The sequence below is a fragment of the Vicugna pacos genome, chromosome 24 (genome assembly GCF_048564905.1).
Source record: "Vicugna pacos chromosome 24, VicPac4, whole genome shotgun sequence".
NCBI classification, from domain to species: domain Eukaryota; kingdom Metazoa; phylum Chordata; class Mammalia; order Artiodactyla; family Camelidae; genus Vicugna; species Vicugna pacos.
The window spans coordinates 19,029,471-19,040,906 of NC_133010.1; the positions used below are offsets into that span (position 1 = coordinate 19,029,471).

The 11,436-nt window shown below is 45.7% G+C and overlaps 1 protein-coding gene across 4 annotated transcripts in view; it reads left to right on the forward strand.

The window, feature by feature from the left end:
- Positions 1-11,109, forward strand: part of ANKRD29 (ankyrin repeat domain 29) — a 37,935-nt gene extending 26,826 nt beyond the window's left edge. For all 4 annotated transcript variants that reach the window (XM_072949102.1, XM_072949104.1, XM_072949105.1 and 1 more), the window contains 4 exons: positions 5,445-5,543; positions 7,140-7,235; positions 8,750-8,848; positions 10,049-11,109. In XM_072949102.1, the coding sequence (XP_072805203.1) occupies positions 5,445-5,543; positions 7,140-7,235; positions 8,750-8,848; positions 10,049-10,132 (378 nt within the window). In that variant the 3' untranslated portion in view covers positions 10,133-11,109. The remainder of the gene's footprint in view (positions 1-5,444; positions 5,544-7,139; positions 7,236-8,749; positions 8,849-10,048) is intronic.
- The last annotated feature ends 327 nt before the right edge of the window (positions 11,110-11,436 follow it).

Sequence of the window (11,436 nt, forward strand, 5' to 3'; positions counted from 1 at the left end):
CCTTTTTAATCACTAGCTGAGGTGGCTGATGAGTCTGTTTTTCTGTCAACAGAGTGCTTTGATGTACACTTTTCCCAGCTCAACTCACGCAGCTTATTAAAACAATGCTTTTATAGAGAGGCAAAGCTCTGGCTCTGTTTCCCTGGAGCTGAGGCTGGCCTGTCATCACTCATCTCTGTCTGGTCCTCTTAATGTGCTGATCGGTGTTTCTTGGAAGCCTGACAGAAAGGCCATCTCATAAAGTGCCTTCTCTAGCAGAAGCCTTGGTTTGGACTTGTGTGCAGAGACGCTGGGACCCAGACAGTACCATTTCTCCCTGGTAGCAAGCTTGGAGGGGCCGACCCAGTGGTGGGCGATGGGACAGCGTAGAGCCAACAGATTGGTACAGTCTCCTGAGGGCTTCGAGGTGGGAGTGGACAGACATAAGGAGGCCCTACTGCTCACACTCCCTCTGTGCTCAGAGAAGGTGTGTTGACCGCCAGAGGACACCCTGGGGCCTGGAAGGCTGCAGGAAGTAGTGGTGAGTGACTGGGAACTGGAACAAGGCCCAGATGTTGGGCCCACGTTCATGGGCAGGACACCAGTCCCAGGAAGACTCTGGGGGAGTCGGGGAGCCAGACCCAGGTCTCAGGGCTGGAGGTGGGGGCTGGGGGACTGAGTGGCTTGACAGTCATGAGGATATGGACGAGGAAATGAAACACAGTCTCAGTTTTGCTTATGAGCTGCATGACCTCAATCAAGCAAGTCACTTTACTCTCCCTGAATCTCATTTTTTTCCAACTGTAAAACCACGATAATAAGGGTACCTTTGCTACAGGAGTATCGTGAGAGTTAAATAATCCCCGCAAAGCTCCTCCTGCGGTGGCCAGTGTGCACCAAGTGCCGAGGGGGTGTCGGGCGCTATCATTTCCGTTCCATCCAGGCCTCCCTGGAACAGAAGACCCATCAGAAATCAAGGCTGTTCTCTTTCCCCCGCAAGCCACGTGGCTTCTGTCATCTCAGGCTCCCTTCTTGCCTGTGTTTCTTTCCCACGACTCTTTTATTTTGATCAGCTTCCTCAGCCTACTTACCTTGTATGTCCTGAAGTTTACAGGTCAGACTCCCAAACTCTTGGCGTAGCCATGTCATTGTGGCAGCTCGTCCTCACCCCCAGGCCACAGTGGACTGGCTGGCCCGCCCATCCTTGGTCCAATCACCTGTGGCTGGGAGAATGGGTCAGGGTGTGGGCAATGCAGGCATCTGGGAACATCTTTTACAGACTCTTTGGCTGGACCAAGGACACAGAGTGGAGGGACACAGTAATGAGAAATGGGCCCCAGGTCAGGGCTCCAAGGCTGGTAGCAAAATTGTCTCCATATTGAACCCCCTCTGTTACTGACGAGGTTCCTTATAATGTCTTAAACCCCCACCTTTGAGTAGAATTGGTCCCCAGGACTTGCTGTCTGGCTCAAGCCTGCAGGTGAAGTAGCCTAAGTGTGGGTACTGGAAGGCGGTAGAAGTAAAGAGCCCGTGCCACTTAATAGATCCACTGCTATGGTACAGAATGGTTTTATGGTTTTAATTCTTTCTTCTAAGTCATCTTTAAGAGCCTAAATAAGATCAAATAAAATATAACCTCTAATACAAGTCACATCATATACTCCATCTCGTGCTATGACCTCTCTATAAAAATATATTAGAGGAGACTTGGAAAATATTACCTCAAATGGAATGAGGGGATAACAGAGCTGGAAGGAACTGCCGAAGTCCCCTATTTAACCATCCATCAGGCACCAGAAGCCTTTCTCTGTCAATCCTGCTGATTCGTGATCAGCCACTGTTGAACGTCTCCGCACGTAGGGAACTCATTACTTCCTCATCAGCTAGTTAGTCTTTAACCAGCCCTCATTAGCATTTCTTTCGTACATTGAGTCAGTGTATCACTTGGCATGCAAAATAAGTCTAAGTCCTTTTCCTCCTGGTGTGCACACACATCGTAAATGACAGCTGTCTTAGCCCCCGTGAATCCCACCTTCTCCAAACCAGATGTTCTGTTTCCTTTTTTAAAAAAAAAAAGTGCTATGAGGTTGTACTTCTCCTTCATGACGATTTCTTTGATTTAGGACACTTTAAAACTATATTTTTGTCAAGAAGTATTTATAAATTTATATAGATATCTTCAGATATGTTTTTCCTACTCTGGTTCTCTCCAAAACTACGGAAAGGAGCTCAGTTGATTTAATTTCTGTCATTTTTATTATGAAATCATCTTCACAATGAAGATTCTGACTATTGTAATAGAAGGAAAACATATGAGAAAACAGAAATTGAGGTGTATGAAAGAGGAAAATCTATTCCTCTTCACAAACTAGATAATCAACTGAGAAATAATTAGATCTGACAAATGCTCTAATTCACATTCAACTTCCTGGGTTCAAAACTCAGATTTGGAGAAGTAAGCACCAGTGATGAAACACACAGGTTCTTCCAAATCTCATTGTCCCAGTCATTCTTACCTGCTCAGTCAGTTACCTCACAGGATAACTGGGAGAATCAAATTAAATAAAGCATATGGAATGCTTTGTAAACAAAAATACAAATGAAAGTTGCTTACTGTTTTTCATGATAAATAATACTCAGATTCAGTTACCATTTTCTAAGCATCTGTTAGACAGTCCTTGTGCTCAGCGCATTTCTGTTTTCTCCTTCACAAATATCTCTGTGAGGCTAATATTTTTGCCGAAGGGGATGCTGAGGCTCAGAGGGATTTGCCTAAGTTCTCACGACCAGGAAGTGGTGACTTCTTTTTCCACCTACCATGACTATTGCAGTTAAGGTGATAACACTGGTGTGACATTGGTGTGTTAGCATTACTGAAATGATAGTAATAGTAGTTCCTACTACAGCACCTCTTGGCATTTTCCCACATATTAGTGTCAGTTAATAGAATTTAACTAATAACAGCCAAACCCTTGGAAGGCACGGGGAACAGACCGCTGGCTGCCTTTCCTTGCCTGCCCTCTGGTGGCGGTATTGACAAAGTGCAGATGAACTCAGAGAGGGCAGGAGGGAAAGGGCATCAGAGAGGGCAGGAGGGAAAGGGCATCAGCGCGAAGCCCTGGAAAATTCTTGTGGAGCCCAGAATGGCTCTCCTTCATCCCAGCGTCCTGCCTACACCCCTTGGGCTGCATCCAGCTGGATTTCCCACCCAGCCTGAGCCAGCCACGCCTGTCCACGCCACTGACTGTAAATGTCCTTCCTTCTACATAGAAGGCCCCTTCCCCTCTCTCCCACCTGGCAAAATCCTAGTCCTCTCTCAAGACCCAGCTCAGACACCACCCGTTTGTGAAGCTGACCCTGTGGCCCCCATGCAGTAAGAAGGCCCCTCTCCTGGTTCATCTGGGGCATTTTTGTCTGTACTTTACTGTGGTGCTGCAATCGTATTGAAATTCCCATGTGTCTTCTCCACTAGACTGCGTTCCTTTGAGAACACAGACCATGACTGTTTTTGTTTTTGTTTTTGTTTTTTAGTTTTTAGTACTCTGCCTGAGACTTAGAGGATGCTTAATAATTGTTGGGTGTTTGAGTGACAAATGATTGGTTACAACCTGAACTGGGAGAATCAAACAATGAATGTGGAAGTGCTTTATAAGCTCCAAGTGCAGATGAAGATATTTATATTGCTAATAATAAATAACATTCAGAATCAAGAATCTTTCTGAGAGGCTCTTGTAAAGTGTGAAGTATGTTAGGATGTCTCCAGCCTTCTTCCAGCCTTTGTTCCAGCTTTTCCCCATCGCTCCCAAGACAGAGGTGCCAGTGTCCTCCTCCCACCCCCTCAATTCCCCCAGATCCTTCTAGGCTCCTGATTTGCCATCATCCTTCACCCTGCTCAGTGGTCTTCCTCCTCTGTCCCTTTGCCAGCACAGCAGTGGGCAGCATCCTTGTGCCTGCTGTGGCTGGCAACCTGGAGTTGGAATTATATCCTCCAGCAGGAAGTGGAACTTGAGTTTCTGTAACTGAATCATCTTGCTCTTCAGCCTGAATATCCCCTGATGAGTAATTCAGTCTTATCTGCCTTAAAGAGTCTCTTTGGGCCATATTACCTTAATTACCTCAGAGGTTAAGTTTAGTCAGTCTGGATTCTCCTTCCTCCTGCCCTTCTCTCCAAGTGACCCAGCTTCTCAGAGGTCAGACTGTCACCCTGGCTTTGGGGTGGGGGTGCTCTTGTCTGCTCCTCGTGCTGGCTTGTCCAGCCCCTCTGGTCCCCTGAGCATCCTGCACTGGTACCCTGAAGATGCAGCTGGTCCACCATATGCTGGCCCTGCCATCATCAATGTTCCTGATGTTCTGTGGCCTTATCACCCCAACCCCAGGCTTACTCCAGGCCACTGTTCACCCAGCACTTCTGATTTCCCCAGACAGGCAAGGACTCCTGGGTGAACGTGGACCAAGAGTATTGGGGGCATGTCCAACATGAGCCCAGATGACTCCCACAGTCATTTCTCTTCTACCTGTCAGACCAGCCAAGGGCAGAGCCTCTCTAAGGGGCTCGCAATGTTCCTGGGTTTCATCCCAAGAACCGGAGAAAATGCTTCTCCATCTGGAATTCACCCTAGTTTATCTAGGTGAATATTTTTTCTAGCACCCTAGTTTACGCAACCTAGAATCAACCCAGACTGGGAGGAAAACACAGGCACTCATAACCTTCACCTCCCCCGCTCCCTCTCTGGTGCCGCCTTCCAGCCCTGGAAGGATTTGCTATTTTCCTGTCTGTCAGCAACCACCTTCCTGTCAAATCCTTCTCTGTCCCTTGGATGTTTCTCCTTTTCTTCTCTGGAGCAGCACACCTCTCCTTCATGGCCTACTATTCAGGAAAAAGGGTCGTGGGGTGAGTAATACCCAGGAAATACCCTTCTGCTATAACGAGGCAGAGCAAAGCACCTCCCAGAAGACACACTATCACATTCTGCATGAAAGTGTGGTCCCTGAAAATTACGTGGCGGTGGGGAGTTTTGGACACGGAGCAGAGTGGGACAAGTGTCTTTAGTTTTTTGACCCTCAGACACACCACAGAGGAAACTGCCCTCTCTTCTGTGGGAATGAGAGGGCCCCAGGAAGCAGGGTGTGTTGTGTGGACCCGCCAGTAACGCAGCACACAGAGTCAGGGGGAAACACGGACAGGCTGGCTTCTCCTCCCGGGTGTGTTGAATTTGGTTCTGCCTGGTGTGCAACTGGCCGCACCCCGCACGTGTCCCCTAGAGCCTGCATCACACTTCGCCGTGAAAGGTCTTGCCGTAAGATGGCCTTTATAAGCCAAAACCTTGAATGTTAGCCATGACCCAGTTAGTCCAGGCACTGACCGAAGCCAGTCTGTGTCCGTGGGTTAAAGTCACCCTCCTGGTTTGCGTCGGGAGCCCTCTCCGGCGCGCCCGCCGTTACATGGATGCCGTGTGCTCTTGCAGGACGGGACGGCGCCGCTGTGGATCGCGTCTCAGATGGGCCACAGCGAGGTGGTGCGGGTGATGCTGCTGCGCGGAGCCGACCGCGACTCCGCCCGCAACGTGAGTGCGAGCGGCGGCTGCGCGGCCTGGGGCCCGGGGTGCGGGGCGGGGAGGCAGGCACCGCCGCCGCAAGGTTCGCTCAGCTGAGACGGCGGAGAAAACGCGGCTTTGTTTTGTCTCTTAACGCCCGGGGTTTTCTCCCAACCTCCTCCACCTGCTCTTTAGCATGAAAGCAAAGGCAATGGCTGAGTCAGTTGAAACCTAGCAAGTGATGCTCAGTGTCTCTCGGGGGAAAATGTTTAATTCCTCGGAGATCCTCTTCCACCTGAGCTGACCTCTGGATGACCCGGGAGGACGGAGGAGGTAGGAGACCTTGGGGATGTGTCTCCAGCGGCTGCGGGTCCGCCTGGCGCTGCGCCTCCTGCTGGCTTCTGGGCCTCAGTGCAGCTGACACCCGGGGTCTGTGGTTCCTCAGTGCCCGGCTCCCAGAGCACCGCATCCCCCATCAGCCCAATTAGCCTCTGCTGGTGTCGCCTAAGTTTGCCTCGGGGGGTCCCACAGCAGGCCCTTTGCGCCATAGGAACTAACGGCGGCTTGTGGAGACCCTGCTCTCTGACAGGCTGTGCCATTCCCATTCATTCATTCAATTACTATACATACATACATACATACATACATACATACATACATACATACATTCAGTATCCGGCCTCTTTGCCCTTAATAATAGCTCTGTCTCTGTGACCCACCTTCCCTGTCCAAGTCTGGGCCCAGAAAGGGAAACCAGAAGACGCATTCCTGACCACTTCTCTGTCCTATCTCCCACTCTCTCTCTCTTTATTTCTTCCCACAGTCTCTGAAATCAGAAGAGAAAAATCCTCTGGTCTTGTCTTCTTCCTGATTCCAGCTAAACCTTTAGAGCAGGCTGGTGTGTTTACTACCAGAGAACTCTGTGAACGAATCCTTCCAAATACAGTAATTGATGTGTTAAAGCAGGGGAATGGGGGAACTGGAAAATCTCTTCTCAGGCCAAAAAAGGATGACAGAAGCTGAATATTAAATTTTGAACTTGTCTTTGCATTCTTTTTTAACAGATTTCAATCTGTCCCCTTTCTACTCTTTCCCCTTCCTCCCCCACCCCCACACACAGGCAAACAGGTACCTGAATACCAGGACCAGAGCAAGGGTGTATGCAAGGGAAGGCAAAAGATAGGCACATTTAAAATTTTAAAACAGTAGATATAGTTCAACAGTTATTTAAATCATTAAAAAGAGTTAAACAATTAATTCCTCGGTCATGAACTGCAGAGAATGCCTCTTTAGTCCATCTGTGTCCTAAAAATACCCTCTTGAAATTCCCTGTGTTCCTTACCCTGTATTCTGAGGCACTAGAAGACTATAAATTCCCAAAGGAGAGGACTCTAAGACAGTATAGTAAGTGACGTATTTTGTCTGGTATTCTTCCATGCAGAATTAACTGTTTAATATGCTCTAAAATGCTCTTAGCTTAAGGCTCATCACAGGCCTGTGCTTTAGTTTACACATTTTGCCTGTTTCTGACAAGCATGTTCCCAGTTCTCAACTAACGTTTCATTCTCAGCCAACACACGTATGCATATGTAAATAACCAGCTTTTCTCTTTCTCTCTCTGTAAAGGATGGTACAACAGCGTTACTGAAAGCAGCCAACAAAGGGTATAATCATGTTATAGAGGAGCTGCTGAAATTCTCACCCACCCTCGGTATATTGAAGGTAAGACCTAAAGAGAAACTTAACCAAACTATAAAAGACAGAGTTTAGACATGAAGAATTCCACACGTGGGGACTACAGTAGAATCCAGGTACCATGTGCATGGTTAATTGTATTCTTTAAAGAATATACCTGCAATTTTCTCCATGTTAGAGATTCATGGGCACTGATAGAAGTGGGAAGGCAATAAAGAGCAAGTGTGCTGGCCCCTCTGGCCTGTCGCAGTGAGCTCGTTCTAATCTTCCATGAACTTGGAAGTCAAAAAGCTGTACTTGTAAAAATTGTTTGGAAAGTAAGAGTAAGCAGTCTATGAAAGTGAACTCTCTATGAATAAAAAAATGAGCTTCAGAAGATCTAGTCTTGTTTCAAAGAGCTCTTTTTTGGCTTGGTTTCTTATTGTTAGCCACATTGCATTTAGGCAACATTGATAGGTTCATTAAGATTTAGATAAGTGAAATGTTACCAGATTAGTGTATTGTCACACATAGCAAACATGGAAAAATTCTACTTGCTGGAATTTTCCTCTGGATATGATATTTAACTTGTCTATAAAATCAGACAGTGTTTATGTGGATTTTATATTTTTAATATATATGAAGTAGTTTATTTGAAAACTAAGCTTTCATTTAGATACCATTCACAGATATATGTACCTTCTGGAACAGATAACTTATGACTGCCCATCCCTCTTATATTTGGTTTGTTATATTCTCTTCTTCCCTCCTAGAATCCAGCTACATGCTGCACATAACTGCTTCCTTATTTCAATAAACATTGGCAGTAAATTTCATAAAATGTCAGCAACCTATCCACTAGACCCTTCTGTACCCAGAAATGCTCCAACTCAGGGCTGAAGAGGTGGTCCTCACCCCACCTACTCTAACTCCTTTTTTTAAAAAAATTTAATTAATTTATTTATTTTTGGCAGTGGAGGGAGGTAATTAGATTTATTAATTTATTTATTTTAGAAGAGGAACTGGGGATTGAACCCAGGACCTTATGCATGCTAAGCATGTGCTCTACCACTGAGCTATACCCCCCTCCACCTGCTCTAACTCTTAAGCCCTGTCACCCCACAGGGGCTCTCCTGCCCACCAGAGCGAGTGGCGTGTGTGCAGCTAGGCTGACAGGTCAGCCCGTAGGTCAGCAGGCTGTTCCTCCAGCCTTGAGGATGTGTGCTCACCAGAAGCACACATCCTCTAAGAAAAAAAAATGTTTGACATGGCATCGTTGTTCTTCCCATAGCAAATTCTAATGCGTGTACAACAGACCGAGCGAACACAAAGTCGTGTACACACTGGGTGGATCCCTTATTTCACTTGCAAAAGAATGTTGGCAATACTTACACTGACCGTCCTCTGTGTCCCTGCGGACACTACATCAGGTGCTGGCGTGGCTTTGAAAAGAGAAGAGAAGAACCCATAAGGCTCACCGCGCAGGCTGGTTCAGGAGGAAAGCCAGGCTGAGTGCTGATGGCCGTGAGCTCACGCCTGACACACTCTGTCTTCTCTCCTAGAACGGGACCTCAGCGCTCCACGTGGCCGTGCTCAGCGGGAACATTAAGACAGTGGCGCTTCTCCTGGAAGCTGGGGCAGACCCAGCTCTGAGAAACAAGGTTCCGTCTTAGTCATCTTTTCACTGCATCAGGCACCTGTGCAAAGAGATAAGGCAGCTTCTACCGAAGCCAGGACAGCATCTCTGTGTCTCCAGTCACTATCTTCATACTTGGGCGGAGGAGGGGCATAAAATGATGTCATTGTAGGTTGTGAGTGAGCAGTACATTTGGGCCCAGAGGATGATACTATAACCCCTGTGTCATCAGGGATTTTCTGGTAACAGTGGGGCAGGGGGGAGTAGGGTCGTGAGTGTTTTATCATCAGAGATGTGTCCCCGAGATGTCAAAATTCTGGTAGTTCAATCACCACCCTCCATAAGTTGAATACTCGTATCTTGAGAATTGCCTGTACTCTTTTTGGTGACTGCATGGGGAAAATGTTGCTTTTATATTGTTAGCAGGACTTCGCCCTGCTGTTATGAAACCAACCCATATTGTTTTATAGCTCACAATTCTTCTTAGTTTTCAATCAAGCCAAACTTGGAGGTGGGAGATTGCACAGTAACCACAGAAAAAATGATTGTCATTGTATTTCCTCCTACTCAACAGCTGTATAAGCAGTCAGATGTAGAGACTGGGGGTAGGAGAGTAGCCGAGGAAAGGTCTTGAGAAAACACACCAAACTACTTTTGGAGGAGGAAGTGGGATGTGTTCTTATTAATAGTGGAAGGTATGAAAAGCAATTTATATACTTTTTGAATTTTATATATACTGTTTGAATTTTTATCAGCATCTATTAATGTTTTAGATTTTATTAATAATAAACCAAAAACATGTTGAGTGAGACTGGGTCAAGTGGGGGGTGGGGGCTCCTGAAGCTGCTTTGCGCCACGTATCCTATGCTCTGGGGATTTCTAAACTCTGCCTTCTCATCGAAAGATGTCTCAAGTCCCTAGCAGGCAGACTGCCTTATATAATCAACTAATTAAATACATGATCAAATCTGTTTATTGAGCACTTACTAGATAAGCTAGGCATTGTGCTGGAATTGAGGATATGGTGATTAATATATGTGGACCCTGGTGATATTTACATTTAAATACATTTAAAGAAAACCTTGAATGCTTTGCCCCAGAAGACTGAGTCCAGTGGGGTTCTTCATCAGTGGAGGAGCAAGCGTGGCTCAGGGGCCTCTCTTTGGAGCCCCTAAAACCACACCGGCTGTGGGAAGTCACTGATTCCTGTCTCATCTTCTTTCAGGCCAATGAACTTCCAGCAGAACTAACCAAAAATGAGCGTATATTGCGTCTCCTCCGAAGTAAAGAAGGACACAGGAAGAGCTAACTTAGTTCCGTATTTGACTGAAAGATAGAGACGTTAATCACATTGTCCAAAAAGAAGTTGCTTTTCAAATAGTGTTGGAAATTCCTGTGAGAAAGAAAATGCCCAGAATGCCCACCCTGGGTCCCTGACCGAGAAGAGCTGTGTTTTGTGCTCTGGGTCAGAAACAGAGCAGCTCAGGGACCCTTCCCTCATGTGGTGGGCTTCTCCCATGGGCCTGTAGCCCCAGTCCCGTGGGGCCTGGCATGTTCCTCAAGTCCACAGAAACTCATTTTAAACTACATCAACTTGGGTCTTTCAGTTAAACTCTAACATAGAGTTAAACCCTCTAGGAAGCTTAAGCAAGGAAACAGAAAGCTTTGTTCCTTGAAAAAGACTCAAAGTCTGACCTTTGATGAATCAACACACTTCTGCTTTTGTGTTAAATGTATGTGTGCGCAAAGATATAGCTCTGTCATATTTTACATATATGTGTATGTCATTCCGATGTAAAATGTTTTCTTCTATCCAAGGGTCCCAGCTATGATTCTTGTGAATCAATAATGTGACATTACTAAAAAGCCACTTCTGACATTCCACCACATCCTTTTCGAAGATGGACTGTTGAAAAAAGACCAATTGTTCATGTGTGAGTTGGTCCTCATCTTATTCTTAACGTGTAAAAATAATTTTTACCTGGAGTCAAATTGTAGGTATGGTAGGATACAAGTGGTAAATTTGGAAATTCAGAAAATTACAAACCTCAAGAAATGTAGGCTTGTCTCCTTGAGCTGTTACTTTGGGACTCTTGTTGGGGCTCTATTTCTACTTAGCCATAACTAAGTAGACTTAATATGCTGTGGAATCTTGAGCTTCCAACACCACATTGTTTGATACAATGACTTTGGGGTCCTTGGATAAAATGTGATATATGTAAGAACAATATGTTGCTATTACTATTGCAGGAGTGTAAGTAATAAAAGACTGTTATTAGTATTTAATAAGTGTTCACTTATGCATGTTCTTGAGCTGATTGATTCCAAGAAAGAAACCTGGGTTTTATTGAATTATTCCTTTTAGGAGCGTCAACATTTATATAGAATGTACTTTATGATCAATGGTGTCTAAATGCCTCAGTCAGTGCCTAATTGCACACATAAAAATTAAACCCCCTTTCTATAATCTACCATGATGAACACTGATGGTATTTCTGTTATTTAAACATATCTTTAGTTTTCTTGTTCATGATCTACTCTGGTTTCCAGCCAATGTTCTATGTAAGGACATGTTAAGATGGAGGGAAATGTTGTAATCCCAAAATATACATA